Consider the following 20113-nt stretch of genomic DNA (forward strand, 5'->3'; position numbering starts at 1 on the left):
TTCACTAAAAATTTACGTATAACTACCTTATTAATTTTAGAATCACATTTATCTTAATGGACTTTAGTTATAACTTTTAAACTTCTGATAAGTAATTATATAAGATCTAATGTATTATCAAATAAACATTTCTAAATAGTTATGTTTTAAAAGTCTCCCAAATTATGGTCCCATTTTTCATAAAAATAAACACAAAACTTAGCTCTGTTATCTACATGTGCATATAAATGCATTCTAAAAGTTTGAAGATCATTCACCAAACTGACAAGAGTAGTTATCTCTATGGATGTTAGTGGCATTAAGGTGAGATAAATAAATGAAATATTGTACTTTGTGCAGGAGTATTAAATGTATTTTATAGAGAAAATATGCATGTATTATATGTATAACTAAAAACTGATTTTCCTATTCAGCTATTCTACACTGAAGACAGATCTGCATTTTTAAATTTACTCATTTATTACCTACCTCCTCATTCAGTACACCTGCTGTATGTCAGGCATTATGCTAAGCATTTCATACAAACAATGAAAAAGACAAACATGGTCCTGTTCAAGAGTTAATATTCTCACTGGGCTTAAGTTTTCCTAAGATACAAACTCATTTATCCAATTTCTAGACCTCTTCACCTGCCCCAAGGCAATTCAGAGTCAACATGTCTAAAGCCCAATTCATTTTTCTCCACAAAAGTTTGGCTTCTTCTGTATTTTTTTTTTACCTATTCATTACATTGAGAAGGAAACCTTGAGAGTCGTCTTCAGCTTTTTTCTCTCCCTCATCCTCTGCAGCTAATGAGATACTAAGTCATGTCTTGCTAGTTTTCAAGTTTCTCTTGACTCCATCTCTTACTGTCTTTGTTGGCACTACATTGGAGATTCTCATGGTCTTCCACCTACACTGTCATAATAGCCTTATCTGTTATTTTTCCCTCTGGTATCTACCTACTTCTACTCCAACCTTTATACTACTATCAGAATAATCTGTCTAACATAAATCTGATCATCCTGCTCTGATTAAAATGGTTTGATTCTCTATCGCTAAGAGAAAAAATTTTGGTTTCCATAATATGACATTCAAGGTCCTTCACAGCTTGACACTAGGCTGTCTTTTCAGCCTGTCCTCCGCTACTTCTGCCCCATTCTTTATTTCAGCCACAGCAAGCTTGTTATTGGTTGTCAAACATTTTACGCCTTTCATACCTCAAATCCTTTCCCTCTTAGGGATTGCCTTGTATTTCCCCCATGAAAGTTCTACCGTATTTTGCCGCGCATAATGTGCATGTTTTTTGCCCAAATTTGTGAGGGAAAAACAGGGTGAGCGTTATACATGGGTAGTACTAATTCTGTATCTATATAAATGTTTTTAATTCTTTTATTTATGCTTATGAGTTACAAGTGTAAGTGTAGAAATCAGTAGTGAAATCCGTATGCAAAATAATACCCTGGAATACTATAATCACTTTTGTTAAACTTATGATGAACTTGCAATGAAGAAGAGTTCTTGGCCTTCTGTGATGCATAAATATTGTAAATGTATTACCAGTACATAAAATTTCTTGTACTTTGTATCTGTTCTTGTGTTTTGTAATTATTTGTTACATAATCTTATACCATAATATGTTTTTTAAAAATGCTAAAATTATTTTGTAATACAAAAAACAAATACCTAAATGTAAACAAATAAAAATTTGAATTAAAAAATTAAAATGAAAAATATTTTCCCTGAACATTTGGGCCAAAAATGTGGGTGCGCATTATACAATATATGGCAAAATACGGACTTTTCATACTGTCATTCTGCTCTTAATAGCATATTGTAATTTCTCCTACAGAACCAGGTCAAGTGTCTAGTCTAAGAACTACAGTGACTCCATCAGGCAAAGTTAATGGCTTCCATTGTAGAGATTGTATTTTCCTTATTTTTTTTTACCTCCAGTATTTAGCACATCTTACTATGTCTGGCACATAGTAAGAACTAAGTAAATATATGTGAAATTAGTTTACTACAGAATTCTGCTTTGAATCATAAAAAAGTAGTGGAATTTATTAAACTTTTTTAAATTTAATTCTTCAAACAGATTTTATGCTGCATGTGTTGTTCTTGGGTTGCAGTATTTACATGAACACAAAATTGTTTATAGGTAAGTAAAGTTTGGTACTTTCTAATGGCTTACTTTGGTATAAATTAGAATTAAAGATAATTAAGAAGGATATTTTGTGTTTAACCAGCTTCTTAATTTTCATTTAAGTGACCTCTAAAACAGTTAAACTCCATAACTTTGAAAGACATGGTTAACACAATACATATGTGATGAACCATTTAGTTCCTGAACCTCTACCCATTAATCAGAATAGTGAAATTATAAGTTGGCCTGTGATAACACAGTTTACCAACAATATTCATCCTGGTGAATATTTTACATTCAGTTGATCCACTGCAGAAAACTTCTATAGACTAGTGCTACTCACAATTTGTCCATGATAAGCTAAATAGCTTAGGCCAGAGTGTAAAACATTACCCTGCTGCCTTCATTAAGTCTTGCTGTCAGCTAAACAGTGTACTTGGTGACATAGCTGATTTATGTATGGCACAAGCTCCTTATCAGATTGCAGATCCATAAAGTAGCTCATAGCCCAGCAGCTAGTCTAGGGGCGACACTTAGAATAGCATTTCTCTAGACTAGACAAATTATGGGAGGGCTAGTCATAATTAGGAGACTATGAACATTAGTTTATTCAAACTTCTAACAATATTTTCAACGTGTTTCCTTGTCCTATTTTACTCAAAGGATAAAATATTTTCAACTTAATTTCTCATCAGTATGGACAGATAGCTATCTCTTTATTTTGAATTATTCTCTTAGAAAGTTAAACCTGCCCCTCCCCATACCTTATTTATACTGTTAGACATCTCATGGGTGATATGTAGGCAAACTTCAAACTTAAGTCAGATTATCGCAAATAACAAATTAATAAATTCTGAATTAAAGATTCTTGACCTTTCATGCTTTAAAATACATGTTTAAATCAATAAAAACAATCCTTTTTTAATACATTCTTCCTTTCTGTAGAACAGGGAGGAAATTATTCAGAAAATGTATTATGCAGCATAATGAAGTTTCCAAAAGGAAGAAAAATTAATGTTTGCAATGCAGCATTTAAATCTCAAATTGTAACTTGAAAAGTTGTTTTTAGTAAAAAGAAAGTATAGCTCTTGATGAAATGATTTCATTACTATATCTACTGATTTTATTGATTTTTTTTTTCATTGTGCATTTTTTTATCCTAAACAGAGATTTGAAGCTGGATAACTTATTGCTAGATACAGAAGGCTTTGTGAAAATTGCTGATTTTGGTCTTTGCAAAGAAGGTAATTAGACATCTTAAAGTTCCGTTTCTAATAGATTATTATTCCTTTGTACTTTTGTAGTTTTCAGGGTTGTCTATGGAAAGGAAAATTTATTTTTAATTTTAATTTAGTCTTTATTAAGACATTACAGATTGTTCATATAACCTAATTATGACATTAAGAATTCTGTGAATATGAATAAGGTTAGGTTTTCAGAAATCATACTATGAAACTAAGATTCTCCTTGATTAATATAATTCTATCACTACTCTAAGAAAACATTGGTTTAGTACCAAAGTTTTCACTTCACTGGGCCTGTACAGAGTGAATTACATAGGTCTAATAACTTCTCTCCAGCTTCTTAAGACTTTTAACATTCTTAAATAGAAAAAAAATGCATATATCTCAAGAATCCTTTCAATATATTCAAAAGTCAATAAATAAGTAAACTGAGGAATTATGAATCAGAATCAGTATAAGAAAGTGTAAAGAACATGGCCATAGGTACCAGATAGTCCTAGGTTTGAATTTCTGGCTCTGCCACTTATTTGCTCTGTGTCTTTGGACTAGTTACTTTTAACCTCATTTGGCCTATTTCCTTGGCTACAAAATAAATATAATCCTTCTTGTTTAGGAGTATTATGAGAATCAGAGATAAGTATGTGGCACAGTGCCTAACATATATTGGTATTCTTTACATTTAATATATTGTATTATAATGAACATTGTCTGTCTCCTCTACACTGGTAGCTGCTTGTTTTCATGGCACATAGTATACTGCTTGGCACATCTTAAGTATTCAGTGAATGTTGAATTAATAAGTGGATGGATGGATAGATGGATGGAAGGAAGGAAGGAAGGAAGCTCTGTAAGTGTATGTCCAGTAGTTAGCCACTGATCTCTTAATTACTGAATCCAGTAAAAGTTTTTTTCCTCTTATTGGACTTTTCTGTATTGGACATTGTTGATTTAAATGCTCTTGTACCTCAGAGTCTCTCCTTAGTCCATTGCTCTTCAGTGCTAGTTTTTAAATAGCAACTATATGCAAGTGATTCCCAAATCTGTTTCCTTTCCTAGCATATATATTCAACTGTCTACTAGACAGTTCTGCCTGAATAATCAGTAGGTACCTCAAATGCTATACAAACAAAAGTAGTTTCTTTTCTCAGATAGTTTAGTTCATACTTGATGGTGCCACAATCCTCTCAGTCTCCCAATTTGGAAATGTGAAATTATGGACTCTTGTCTTCTTCTCTACTTTCCACATCCAGTCAATCGTCATATTGTGCTGACATCTACCTCCTTAATACATCTTAAATGTTTTACTTCCCTTCCATTACTGCCAACCATCATCTCGTTTTGACAAGACTAATAGCCTCTTAACCTTTCCTGCCTCTAGTCTTTTTCTCCCTCAAATCAGTCTACCATGTAATTGCAAAAATTCTAAAGGGGCCCACATAAATAGAAATCTGACTATGGCATTCCTCTGCTGAAAATCCTTCAATGGCAAAGATGTGATATGCGATGCCCTTCCTGATCTGCCTGCCAACCTACCCAGCCAGACCTCTTGCTGCTGTCTGCCTAGTACTTTCTGCTTCAGCAGCGATGAACTGCTTAGTCTATGTCTCTCCACCACTGTCACCCATCACAACTCTTATTTTCTGACTAATGTCTTCTCGTCCTTCAGACTCAACTCAGGTGTCACCTGCCTGCCAATAAAGTTACCTGAGACTCGGCTCCTCTCCTATTCCAATCCCCAAGTCAGCTTTAGGAATCCTACTTTGCAGTGTTTCTATAATATCTTGTTCTTACTGTATCGTTAGAAAATTATAAATCTATGTCTGTTTTCCTCCAGTTTCATGGAAGCTCCTTAAAAACAAGAATTGTGTCTTACTCTCCTTTTTATGTTCTCACCCCTTGGCGTGGATGCCTAGGACGTAATAGGTACTCAGAAAAATACATATTCAATAACCAGACTCAGTAAATGTGTTTTTATTAATTATCAGAAGAATATATGCAGTATATTATAATAATAGCTAACAATTTTTGAGCACTTACTGTGTGCCAAGCACTTTACCAAATCCTTCTTATGCTTCATAGTCATCTAAATAACACAATCTTGTGAAGGTAGATAATAGTGTTAACCCCAACATATAGATGAGGAAACTAGGCTTTGAGGTAAGACAACTTTCCCAAGCTCTCATGGCTAACAAGTGGCAAAGCTGGAATTTAAACCCAGATCCTTATGACTCCATAGCCTGATGTTAACTACTTAAATGGAGTTTACCAATTTGAAATCCTAGATAATTGGGCCTACTTTCAACTTCTCTTAAAAACATCAAAACAGGAAAATTTATCAGAATAAATGTATTTATCAGAATAATTGTATTACAATAATGAACATAATATACATGCATTACATTAAAATGTCACAGATGTATAATATTACTATTTAAAAACCAAGGGGAAAAAAGTATGACTTACGAGTCGTATGTAACATGTTCTAGTTGTGATCAGGGCACAGAATAAAAATCAAGAAACATTAGCTCTGTTTCCATCTTTGTTAACTTTTTCCTAATCTTGATCAACTCATTTAAAAGGGTTTTATAGAGCTTACATAGATATTGCATCAACTCTTTTTAAAAATAATATTCTACTGAAGAAAAAACAATATGACATTAAACAAATTTTGCCCCCCCCCCGAAAAAAACACCCTCACCCTAATGTGCTAATGTATTTAATTATGCCCTTCAGTCTTGGTATATAGACTTACAAATTCATTTAATATTTCAATCATTTAAAATATATATCTTTTTAAATTTAGAATGGCTAGCTTTTCTTTCAAGTTCTTTCATAAGAAAACACTTATATGAGCTTTTAACACTGGAATACATTGACACATTATCTTCAATGTTTAGAATATATATTTGATTAACATATTACTAAATTATGAAGAACATATATTTGAAAACTAGTTAGCTAAAATATTAATACCATATCTATATTATATGACACATTGGTGTCTTGATTTTCCAAGGGTTGCTATTTGGTATTTTCCAAACTATATTTAGTGTTATTTTTATAATGAAGCAAATAAAGTTACTTAAAAGATTGAATTGAAAAGATGATAGAAATTTAAATTAAAAAAAGTATGGAAATTTTATTTCAATTTACCTATTAAATAATAAAGTTGCTATTGCACAGTCTTCTCTATATCAGTCCTTAACATTTTCTTTAAAAATCTTTGATATATTTTGACTTTGATCACTATGCACTAATGTGCAACTTTAGCTTTGCTTCCTAAGGATATTTTCTAATTTTTATGCTAGATTTTTTTCTTTGCTAACAAATATTTAAATTTTACCTTTTTCAGGAATGGGATATGGAGATAGAACAAGTACATTTTGTGGCACTCCTGAATTTCTTGCCCCAGAAGTATTAACAGAAACATCCTATACAAGGGCTGTAGATTGGTGGGGCCTTGGTGTGCTTATATATGAAATGCTTGTTGGTGAGGTAAGCAGTACAAAATAGGTGAGAAAAAAAGAGGAAAGATGACTGAAAGAACAAAGGATGTCATTTATAAAACAACTTAATATGTCTCCTGTGTAAAACTTAAGTTTTATATATATACTAATAATTGCCTATGATTCTATATTACCATCACTGTCTTTTTTAGATTTTTATATTATCTGTGGAATGCATTGCCAATGCTTTGAAAATAGTTCCTTATATCTTGGTATTGCTATGGTTTTATGATTTTAAGATATACTAACATAACTGATCATTTCATACAAAATAGAATAACAGGAAGACTAATGAAAAAAATGTCCTCTATACCTGTAAAGAAAAGTCAGCTATATACCTTGGTCAAAAATAAATGTTACTTTTAATGTTTTCTTTAGATAAACTTGAAATAAATTTCTGGATATAACTTAGTTGTACACAGAAATTTTTACCACTTAGGAAACAGTGAATTATATCTAATAAATAAAGCAGTAATAAGAGGCTAATCTATTTTGTTACAAATTGTTGGAAATTATATAATACATGAGGGTGGAATTGGGAAAGAGTCAATATTTAGACAAGTAATTGAAAACTATTTAGAGGGGCTTGATAATCTCGAGATGCAAGCAAAATTATCTTGTGGGATTGGTTCATTGTTCTGCAGTTTCCCCAGTGCCAACAACCTTTCTTGGGCATTCTTGGCTTGGATAAATTAGTAGCTCAATGAATGAATAACTAAATTATTGAATGTCACAAATTTCTAAAGTTTTGCTATGTGCTTGTCATGTAGTGGCACTTATCACAAACAAATAAATGATTTCAATTCATCCAGTTGACAGCCCCTTTTGATATGTCAAATTGGAGTAAATAAATACTTGGAAAAGGCGGGAAAGAAATAGCTAATTAAAATATTTATCATGTGCGAAGCAATGTACTGTGTGCTTTATAAATATTAGCTCATTTAATTTTTTAGCAATGTTTAATGAGCTCAATACTAATTTACTCCCATTTTTAGATGTACAAATGGAAACGGAAAGAAGTTTAATAACTTGCTTAAAGTCACACAGCTATCATGTGGTGGAGCTTGGATTTTAAACTCTGGCTCTCTGGCTTCAGAACCTACCTCTAAACCATTATGCTTTGCTGCCTCCAGGGCAGGGTATTGAATCCACACTACCCAACCTTGTTTCTATTCTTACCGTGCGTGGTCGAGATGGTCGAGATCTGAATTTTTTACCTCTGTTTAGAAAAGCTGTTATATGGTGTTTTAGGATGGAAAGATGTATTTTATCCATAATCCACAGTTGTCTTTATTTTCTAAGAGTGCCATAAGTACTCGTAATAGTTGTTTCTGTAAGCTTTGGCATACTCGAAATCCCTTTTCAAAAAAGTAACATTTTTGTTGGTTTGTTTTTTTTAAGTGTGGTATTCAGTTACGTGTGAGATTTAACTAGGTTACCAAAAATTATATGCTTACTTAAAATTTACCCTCCATATTATAGATGACATACAAAGAATATGAGTTTATTGCAAACTACTACAGAATTAAGAGCCGATAGAGTCTACTTCCTCCTATTCTAAAGTGACTGGAGGATTGGGCAGTGAACAAGTGAGGAAGCTCCTATACTATATTTTTTTTTAAAAGAGCTTCTAATTAATTAAGCTCCAATTACTAGGAGATAAAAGACAATGAAGCCAGCTATTCCTTCAGAAGTCCTTTATGCAATTCCATTTTTCCTTAGCACCTCCATAAGAGGGTAGTTGGGAAAAGAACTAAAAACTCATTAGTATACTTTATAATTTTATAGCATTGGTGAAATTTTTGCAATACTATTTAACTATAATAAAAGTGAAGTTTGGCTAAGGTTTTATGTCTCATTTCTATATTATTACAAATAATGGAACACTCACTGGATGTATCATGCATATTCAAATTTGTGTAAGTTTTGAAAACTAGAAAGACTCCAGGAATAAATTAATGTACCATGTCACCTTTCCCTGTGCCAAATGAGAGTGAAGGTATCAGAGAAGTTTAAAGGAACCTTAGATCCTGAATTTAGATGCTTGACATCTGAACAGACTATTGCATTTTTCTATGTGCTTCAGACACATTTGTTAGCCTTTTGTTGTTAGTCCTGTTCACTTATAATCTATTTGCATAAACAAGGAACTTTAACATCTTAACGAATATGAAGATGGATCTTCGCTATTTAGAGACTTATGGAATGATAGTTTTCAAATACAAAATTGATCAAATAGGAGACAAAAGCACTTTGTATTACCACGTGAAATTCTGATTGAGAATCCTTGTGAAATAGAATTTTCCCCAATTTGTTACTATCCGAGAAAGAAATTATATTGTCCCATATAGTAGGTATTTGATTTACGTGTTTTGAATAAATGAATGAATAAATAAACCAAAGTTTTTATAACTGAGAAATTTGAAATTATGTTAGATATGAACAATAGGATGGGCAGCTTCAGCTTCCGGAAGTTGAGTTCTGAATTCATTTTCACAGAATCCTCCGGTCAAAGATCCCTCTCTTTGCATTGATAACTGTTTGCTGCTTGGTCCTCATTCTTTAATACCTTACAAAAAAGAAGGAGTCAAAAATCTAAGCCATCTGAAATTCTGAAGTAATAAGTCATATTTCATAGCCCCGTTTTCCACATGGTTGAGAATGTATCCCTTTATACATCATATTGTTGTACTGAATGTAATTTATCTACTTTTTTATGACTCAGTCTTATTGTCATTATGAGTAATAATTTTAATATTCTGCTTACTAAAATGCCCCGAGATCTGTTGCATATAGAGCATTAAATAGGCCTAGAAATATGTGCTTTTTGAGTTCCTTTCAGTTTAAGTTTTTTTGGCAGCTGCTGCTTAGTGCAGTCATTATGTCTGCAAAATTTCTAATTGTGTTTTGCAACCATTAATTTGCTATTGACTGTGAAATTTAAAGCACATCCATATCTGATGTATTTCCACAAACTCTGTGCTTTCCTCTGTAGTAATGCTTATTACCATATTCCCCTTAACAATTTCCTTCTTTCTTTCCACAATACTGAGCTCTTGAGGATTGTATCTAGTATGTAAATATTTCCCACTATCTGTTAGGTATTCAAAATATTGACTGGCCAGATAAATGAATAAATGGATGAAATAAAATAGAATGGAATTAAATTATATGAAAAACGATATTATATAATATAATCAAATTTGTTATTAAGGTCCGTGAAATAAATTGAAGGAAGATTGCAGTAAGAATGTATGGGATATCCTCTGGGTAATAGATACATGTCTGTTTTGACTTCTTATAATCCTTGTATGTTTGGTGTTTTGGTGGGTTTGGTTTTTTGTTTTTGTTTTTGCTACCTGGTTCTTGATTGTACTTTGGATAGGTTATAAGACTTTACTGTATTGAAACTTATTTTGACTTACTCAGAGATATTTCTTCTAGTCTCCCTTTCCTGGTGATGATGAAGAGGAGGTTTTTGACAGTATTGTAAATGATGAAGTAAGGTATCCAAGGTTCTTATCTACAGAAGCCATTTCAATAATGAGAAGGGTAAGAATTAATGGTTTATAAACTACTTAAACTTTTTATATTGAAGGACATTTCCCAAAAGAACTTTAGAAATTTTTCTGTGAATAGATGTTGCATGGTTTAGACCAGGGGTGTCCAAACTTTTTTCAACGTTTTTCACCAAGGGCCATATGCGGTAAAATACACAAACAGCCGGGCCACTCGAGGTGAAGTACGTATTGCCTCAACTGGTTTATTTAAGTAAACTAAATATATTTTTGAAATTTGCTGCGGGTCAATAAAAAATGGATTGCGAGCCGCAGTTGGCCTGCGGTCCACAGTTTGGACACCCCTGGTTTAGACAAATACCAAAAATTAAAATCTAAATCTTTGCAAGTTAAGAGAATCCTTATCAGTGAATTCGCTGGTTTTAACTTCTTTATTTTGTGTTAGCTATTAAGAAGAAATCCTGAGAGGCGCCTTGGAGCTGGTGAGAAAGACGCAGAGGATGTCAAAAAGCACCCATTTTTCCGGGTAAGTATGAAAGTTTAAGTTTTTTTATGGAACTGTAGCAATTGGGAATAGGAAACTCAACTGGTCTTTTTATATTTTGTAATCCAGCTAATTGATTGGAGTGCTCTGATGGACAAAAAAGTAAAGCCGCCATTTGTACCTACCATTAGAGGACGGGAAGACGTTAGTAATTTTGATGATGAATTTACCTCAGAAGCACCTATTCTGACTCCACCTCGAGAACCAAGGATACTTTCAGAAGAGGAGCAAGAAATGTTCAGAGATTTTGACTACATTGCTGATTGGTGTTAAGTTCCTAGACACTGTGAAACCAAGCAGACTGACTCACACGATGACCTCTTAAAAATAGCAACCCTTCATTTGCTCTCTGTGCCACCAATAGCTTCTGATTTTTTCTTTTTCTTTTTTTTTTTTTAACACACAAAGATTTGTTTGAAAAGTACTTTTAATACCTTCTTGAAAAGTGGCTTCTCAATGTATTTTCAACATAAATCTGAGCACTGGAAACAGTTTCATGGAGTTTAAGCTGAATGAGCATCAGCCATGAAAATCGATCACAAGTTAATGCTTTTGGATCAATAATCTATTGTTTTTTAAAAAGAGGGAAGAAAATCACTCCTCTGCAGTCCCTGTCTTTGCCGTATACCTGCCTTAAGTGAAAGGAAAATTAATCAGTTAACTTCACTTAGCTATATTTTTATAAAGAAAAAAAGGCTTGGGATGCTATTACTATTCACACATAGTATAATTCTGTTTGAGTAAGGCAAATGCTCTTATTTTTTTAAAGAAATTAGTGTAATAATCAAAAATGTAGTGGTAGTTGTGCACATTTTCAGGCTTTTTTGTAATGAAATGAATTGATGTTTTATAAATTTTCTATATTTATTAGGAGAAAATTTTTTATTGCCTTATCTTTACCAACCATGTAACAGAACCTCACAGTTTTCCAACAGAGCTACTTGCCAAACAATTTTTTGTTTATTGAACCAAGCTGAAATGAACAGGAACAAGCAAACATCAGCATTTACTTAAAATTTTAAGAATGAGGACTTCTGATTATCCTGAACCAAGATACTGTGTTACCTATATGCATTCCCAAAGTCTAGACACTCAGTGTGTTCAGTCATACCTTCTTCCAAAATCAGTGAACTGATTACTCCTTTTTTTGTATTGTACGTTTATCAACCTAGTTCATCTTGTTCTGTGTCTACTGTAGAAGGGAACTATATCTTTGTTAAAACGTAGGGATTATCATTGTATACATGCTGTGAACATGTATATGTGCAAGTTGTAATGTATTCTATGTTGTAGGTTTATTATTTAATTTCACCACTTCATCACTTTTGTACAGTGGCCAAGCAGACACCTCAAACTCCAGCATTTACATTAAGTGAATTTGCAGACTTTAGGTCACTGGATCCAGATTTTATATTGGCAGTTACTAAGGGCAAAAGCAATATATTGTAACAGAATGTATAAATATTTTTGATAAAACAGTCTATATTTTATAAAAATTACAACACTAAAACTGTACCTCAAAAGTCTCAAAAATAATTTGATCAAATACTTTTTAAAACTCATCAGAGGATCCTTTTGTGGCTTTTTTAATGTTCTTACAGGAAAGTCTTTTTGCAAGCCATGACTTTTCTACTTGCCTGGAGTTTTTTGGGTTTTTTTTGTTTGTTTGTTTTTCCCTTCTGGTCCATGACTTCATTGTTTTTCCTTAGTTCAATAATAACATCTTTGATTCTGTGCTTATTAGCATGTTAGGGTCATCATACCTCAGGAACTGAAATTAACCATTTAATCACAGTGAATTCATGTCTTAAAAATTGTTCAAGTTTAAATCCTATGAGAAACATGAAAGCACATTTGTTTATAGAATTGAGCTAAAAACATTTATAAATATTTCAGCCTTCCCAGGGTGTGTTGGCATGTTCTTTTTATATTCTAAGAACAATTAAAATTGTTCAGAGATAATTTGTATTTTCTTTCAAATTGATTATTACCCAAGATCCTTTGGGGGATAATCTCACAGAAGGAGCAATATGTTGTTTAAAGTTATTTTTAAATGCCAGTTAACTTTTGGTAAATGACAGTAGAAGATCTTAGATTAACTGGCTGGCTTTAATTTAAACAGTATTAACACAACATTAAAAAAACACTACATCCTTTTGAGGTACAGTCTGTTCACCTTTTCTGGTTCTCAGATATGCATAAAAAGCAATGTCTAAAATAGGCTTTTAGCATTAAAAACTGACATAGCGTTTTGTAACTACACAGTGTACAGAAATTTTTTTAATTGAAGTCAATCACTAAAAAAATTAGAGGGCAGGGTATATTCACACAATTAAGCTGAAGAAAGCACTAATTTTGTCTGTAGTTTTTAAAATATATATATTTTAGTCAGATTTTAAAATTTTAAACTCTATAGAATGTAAATATATTTTGCTATTACTGTATGTATAAGTGACTGCTCAAGCACTTTGTAAGGAAATTAGGATATTTTAGAATGGTACACTATGCATTCAAATGAATTGTGCCTTTAACTATGTCATTCTAAGAGAAAAAGTGTTTTGCAGTCATAAATTACCACAAATGCACAAATTAAAGTTTAAATAGATTGTAATTTGTAACTTTGTTTTTAAGTATTATTTCCTTTTGGAAACTTCCTATTGATGAAAATATGCATTAGCTTTACTATATTCAAGATTTCAAAGAGTATTTAACTTTAGTTAGCCTTCTTGCAAGCACTTTTTGTCCTGGGGAAAGGTAAAATCATGAAGATTCAAAGCAAGTTGTTCTCTTTGGTAATAATGGGAAAACTTTACCTCTTACTCCTGCAAGATCAGAAGCATCTTCATTCAATGGATATTTATGCCTTCTGTATGCTAGACACAGGATAGAAAGGTGGGGGGAACAACTTCAAAGTGTTCAAAAATAAAGAACTACGCATTAATGCTGAAATGCAAGCACCAGTATTATATGTACTTTTCTCTTGTTTGAGATTATTTTATTTTAGGACCTGACCTTTCAGAAAGTAGGTAAATGGAAACAGAGTACTAGCCATTTTATAGCCATCTTATTCAAAAATTGCAATGGAAAATTTTAGAAACATAATCCTTGTTTTCCCTATAACACAAATTGGGGTGATAATGGAATTATTTCCATTATGTGTTGACTAGGTGAATGCTGCATTATAGATTCAAATTAACAAAATTTTCACAGGTGCTGCTGATCTTCCAAAAAAACAGGGTATGACAAACCCAAAGGATCAAATGCCAATCCATAGATCATAATCTTAATTTAGAATTCTTATTTACCTTCTAGCTATCATTTGAGATCTAGTGTTTGTCTGAGATATTAGGTGCGCGTGCACGTGTGTGTATGTGTGTGTGTGTGTAAACATATGCGAATATGTGCATATATGAATAGAGAGGTTTTAAAAAAGTGTCAGAAATCTTCCATAATTCCCTCTTATAGTATCATACCTAAGTAGAAGCTCTAAGACCTCCTCAAGGTCTCATTAAAGGTACAAGTGGTCTCCAGCAACCTCTCACCCCAAAACAAGCAAAGAAATTTGGGCATGAATCTGGACAAGCTAAGGCTTCAGCACCAAAGAGTTAAGGAGTTCCCAAGCACCAGAGTGAGACTACTCAGACGTTGGGACTGGAAGCTGAGTCCACAGAGTACGCCTGAGAAGTAGGAAGTTGGAGAGGGTAAGAGTGGGAATGACAGGGAGCTGTCTTTGGAAGTGCAGGCACCCGGAAGAATGCCAACGATAGAGTCCTATAGCAATCCCATTATGAAGGTAACAAACCTTGCAATAGCTGTAGAACTTACATTCTGTTGTAAAATCCTCAAGTTATAGCTTGCAAGTCATTCTCTTTCTACAGTAGAATCAAATGCTTTCTGAAGGAAAGCTTCTCCAAGATGAGAACATAGGACTTCCACAGATTAAGTAATACACCTAGTCAAAGATCACCAAACCCATGAGAGAAAGCAAGCTACCTTGAATGAGAACCAACAAAAATAGTAAATTTAGACATCCCTCCAAAAGATTGCCAATATTAGGATTTTTAGATAAAATACGTAAAAAAGTTATATATAAATGTTTATATACCTAAAATTACCACGATAAACATGTAAAGTGAAATTTTAAAGATATTAACATTTTTTTAAATCCAAAAATGAAAAATATAATTGATCAAATTTGAAACTTAGAGGAAGAGTTAACAGTAGATTAGATAGCTGAAGAGAAAACTAGAGAACATGTCTGAAAAATCAATCCTATGTAAGAAATTGAAAATATGAAAGGAAGGTTAAGAACATGGATGATATAACAAGACCCACAAGGAAATCATTGAAGAGAAGCAATATTGAAAGAGACGCAAATTGACCAGAGATGAAAAAGAAGTAAAATATTCTCCATATAGGATAAATATAAATAAATTTACGCATGGAACTATTGTAGTGAAACTGCAAACCACCAAAAACAATATCTTGGATCTACCTGGAGAAAAGGGACTAATTGTCTATAAAGGAAAGACTAACAGCTGGCTTCTCAATAGCTACAGTAGAAGCAGTGGAATATTGTCTTCAGAGCATTGGAAAACAAAATGTCAACCTGAAATTGTGTAGATAGTAATTTTTGTTTTTTAAGGATGAGAGCAAATAAAAGATTTTTTTAAAAGGAGGTACCATTTCACATCTGTTAGAATGGCTATTATCAACAAGACAAGTAATAACAAGTGTTGGAGAGGCTATGAAGAAAAAGAAACACACTACTGGTGGGAAAGTAAACTGGTACAGACACTATGGAAAATGGTATGGAGACTCCTCAAAAAATTAAGAATATAATTACCATAAGGCCCAGCAATCCCTCTTCTGGGTTTCTCCCCAAAATACCTGAAAACATTTATCCTTAAAGATATATGTACTGCTATGTTCATTTCAACATTCACAGGACCAAGACATGGAAACAACCAAAGTGTCCTTCAATAGATGATTGGAAAGATGTGGTACATAAATACAATGGAATACTGCTCAGCCATACGAAAAAGATGAAATACTGCCATTTGGGATGACATGGATGGATCTTGAGATGATGCTAGGTGGAAAAAGTCAAGAACCATATGACTCATACATGGGATATAAAACTGAAAGCAGCAAACAAACGAAAACTCGGACAATAGTTTAGTTGTTACCAGAGGGTGAGGGGGGAAGATGGGTGCTAGAAGAGGTAAAGGTCAAATATGTGATGATGGAGGGAGAATTGACTTTGGGTGGTGGCCACACAATGCAATACATAGATGTATTTTAGAATTGTACCTTTGTAATCTATATATATAAATTTTACTAACCAATGTCACTCCAATAAATTTAAATTTTTTTAAAAGGAAGGTTTATTATCATGGTTTCTACTCTAAAGGAAGTGCTTCAGCAAGAAGTAAAATAATCCCAGAATGATGATCTAAGATAGAAAAAAAGGCTTTTGAATGAATACAGTGGTAAACTCTTGGTTAAATCTAAATAAACCAAATCAATAGGTAGGTTTTGTTATAGACGGTGAAAAACCTGAAATAGGGAAGATGTGAGCTAAAGTATTCCTATTGTTGGGGTGTTGAAGTATTGATTCACTCTAAGTGTACATCATAAAATGTCAAGGATATCAGAATGTAATACATACCAATTCCAAACCAAAAGCTAAGATGGTAGAAGTAAATTCAAATGTATCAATAATCACAATAAATGTAAATGGAGTAAACTCACTAGTTAAAAGTGCGGTATAATTTTTTTTTAAATCTGGCTTTAATACTTAAAAAATGATACATGAAAAATATAAGCACTTAGAGAAGTTAAAAGTATGAGGGAAAATGTATGGTGCAAAATGCTAAATCAAGCTATACTTATTAAAACAGATTTTAGGCCCATCATGAAAAAATATCACCAAAAGTAGAGTGTTTCTACATAATGATAAAAGTTCAACTAGCCAAAAAGATATAATTCTAAGCATGTATGTCTCTAATAAAATAGTCTCCAAATACATAAAGCAGAAATTGTTAGAGCTACTTAAAAAAGCTAACAAATACTTATTGGGGTGGTGGAAGATCTCAACTAGCTCACATTATTGGACAATGGACTTTTAAAAATCAGCAGAGATATAGAATGTTTGGAAAAAACAGTAAGCTTGATCCAATGGATATAAATGGAATTCAACAATGAGCAACTAAGATTTCACATTCTTTTGAAGTACACATGGAAGCATTTATAAAAACTGAGCCATGAAACAAATTGCAGAAAACAACAAAGTATAGTTAAGCCAATTGTATTTTCTAACTGGTTAGAACAAAGATTTTAAAGTATATATTTGAAAAAGAAATAGATCAAGGGAAGATATAATAGTGGTAATTAAATAGCTGAATAATGGTAAAAACATTACATACCAAAACTTGGGATACAGCAAAAGTGGTTCTTCTAGGGAACTTGATAAACTAAATGCTTATTAGAAAAAGGAAGGTTAAAAATTGATCAGATTGTAAAAACCACGTATGGTGTCAGATGGGTACTACATGTATCGGGGATCACGTCATAAATTATATAAATGCCTAATCACTGCGCTATATGCCTGAAACTAATATAAAATAATATTGAATGTCATATATGGGACTTAAATATATATATGGGATGAAAAGTACCGCATAGGGAAAATAGTGATGTATGATGGAATAGCTATGTATGATGCCAGATGGGTAATGAGCTTGTTAGGGTTATCATTTTGAGGGGTGTAAATGTCTAATCATTATGTTGTTTTGTACAACTGAAAGAAATTTTAATAATTGATCAAATTGTTCAGTTTAAGAAGCTAGGAATAGAACAAAAGAGTAAACAAAGTGATAAACAATATAACAAAACTCTTTAAGAATGCTAACAAAATAGACACAGCTCTGAAAAGATAAAAAAATGAAAGAAGGCATGAATACTGTCATAAGTGAAAATACAAATACAGCAAAGGTGTTTTTTTTCTAATTAAAAATACTTTCAAAGTTTTTAAACGGGATAATTTTTGAGAAATAAAAGTACTAACCTAGGAAGATGTTAAAGACTGAGTAAACACATAATTATTAAAGAAATAAAAGCAGAAGTTAGTCTTTCCACAAAGAAAATACTGGGTTTGGTTATTTTTGATGTAATGGGAAAAAGTTACATCTCCTAACACATTCTATGAATTCAGTATAATCTAGATAACAAACTATATAAGAAGAGTATGTTACTAGCAGATTTCACTCATGAATATTGATACAAAATACTAAACAAAATATTACTAAATCAGATTCATTAATGGATGAAAAAAGCTTAGTAAATTGGGTTTATCCTAGTAGTGCAAGGATGGCTTAATATTAGAAAATCTATAATTGTCATTTGCCATATCAGATTAAAGGAGGAAAAATAATCTAGAAAAAGCTGATAACAATCCTGTGGTTTTTTTAAAAAAAATTGGGGGTGGGGGGTGCAGGATACATGTAGGGTTTCCTTAAACTGATAAATAGTACCTATATTTAAAAAAAAAAACTAAAGACTATGGCATCATCCCATGTGAGGAAATACTAGAAGCATTTCCTTTAAAATTTGGATGCCTGTGACAGGATTCAATGCTTGCATTAATACTACTTTTCAACGTTGAACTCTGCTACTTAGTAACATAATTAAAAGGAGGAAATAAAATAGTTATTATTTGCAAAGGATAATGATTGTCTACCTAGAAAACCCAAAAGACTGCAATTTGGTAGCAATAGTAGTTTACCCAAGATGCTGGTTATAAGATGAAGGTAAGATAAGTTAGTGACATGTCTATGCTCTATCATCAAACAATTAGAATACATACTATTTTTAAAATACAACTTTTACAATAGCAACTAAGCTAAGTTATCTAGACATCTAACAAAAGATGTGTAATACCTACAATAGGTAACATTAAAAATTTCTAAAACTCAAGGAAAAGAAAATTGAGAAGTTCGAAAGATAATGAACATAGATTTCACATGGACAACAAACATGCCAAATCTCTACAGTAATCAGAAACTACAAATCAAGACCATACTGAAATTTTGCACACATTCTAATGGCAAAATTTTTAAATTCTGACTATTTGAAGTGATGGAATGGAACAGTGAGATCTTGTATAGATCATTGTGGGTAGTGTAAAGAAATACAACCACTTTGTGAAAACAACTTGGTATCGGTAAGGCCGAACATTTGCATACTTCGGCCCCCAGCAATTCCACTTGCGTGTAATGTATCCCAAAGAAACTTTATGTATGTGCACCTAGAGTCATGAACAAGAATGTTCATAGCACTGTAATAGCAAAACCTGGAAACGACCCAAATGCTCATCAGTGGAAGAAGAAGACTTAATAAAATATAGTATAGTTACACTGAAATATAAAGAACATTAATTGCAGCTAAGGGAACAATACAAAAGAAGAAAGTGATAGAAGCTAATCAAAGACTATGTACAGTTGGATGCCATTTTTAAAAATTTAAAACTAAGCCAAACCAAACAAATGTGATGATATATTGATTCTTTTCTAAGCAAGGGATTATAGAACAAAAATTAAGAGTGATTTTCTGATAGGGAGGCAGACAAATGTGGTTGTGGTATACATTGGTAGATAGAAATTATTGGTAGTATTTTAGGTCTTCAGTTTGGGTGGTGATTTCATCAGTATTCATTGTATTAATAATAAATAATGTACCCCTCACCCTCTTGAGTCCTCACTTTTCTCCTTTTCCAATTTATATTCCCATATCCATCAAGCCACTTATTCATTTGCTCAGCTCCCTGCCCCTCTTGCTTCTTTGTACAACCCTGTTCAAAACCCCCACCTCAACCACTGTTATATCTGCCTCTGCATCCAAACGACCATGCTAACTCCTCTCACTATCGTGAAATGAGCCAACTACATTTTCTTAGTCTTGTGGCTCTCAGACTTTAGCATGTGTCAGAATCACTTGAAGGACATCTGCTTCATCCCGTTTCTGATTCAGTAGGTCTGGAGTGAGGCCTGAGAATTTACATTTCTAGTACGTTTCCAGGTAATGTTGATGCCTCTCGTTTGGCCATAAAACAAGTCTCAATAAATTTTAAAAGATTACAAAATTTTAAAAATCACTATCAATATCTGAAATTTAAC

The 20113-nt window shown here is 32.5% G+C and overlaps 1 protein-coding gene across 3 annotated transcripts in view; it reads left to right on the plus strand.

The window, feature by feature from the left end:
* Positions 1-13900, plus strand: part of PKN2 (protein kinase N2) — a 111497-nt gene extending 97597 nt beyond the window's left edge. For all 3 annotated transcript variants that reach the window (XM_074335099.1, XM_074335098.1, XM_019751766.2), the window contains 6 exons: positions 2078-2140; positions 3293-3369; positions 6722-6864; positions 10320-10427; positions 10839-10919; positions 11007-13900. In XM_074335099.1, coding sequence (XP_074191200.1) covers positions 2078-2140; positions 3293-3369; positions 6722-6864; positions 10320-10427; positions 10839-10919; positions 11007-11210 — 676 coding nt within the window. In that variant the 3' untranslated portion in view covers positions 11211-13900. The remainder of the gene's footprint in view (positions 1-2077; positions 2141-3292; positions 3370-6721; positions 6865-10319; positions 10428-10838; positions 10920-11006) is intronic.
* The last annotated feature ends 6213 nt before the right edge of the window (positions 13901-20113 follow it).

This window comes from Rhinolophus sinicus, linkage group LG06, assembly GCF_036562045.2.
Source record: "Rhinolophus sinicus isolate RSC01 linkage group LG06, ASM3656204v1, whole genome shotgun sequence".
In the NCBI taxonomy this organism is placed as follows: Eukaryota; Metazoa; Chordata; class Mammalia; order Chiroptera; family Rhinolophidae; genus Rhinolophus; species Rhinolophus sinicus.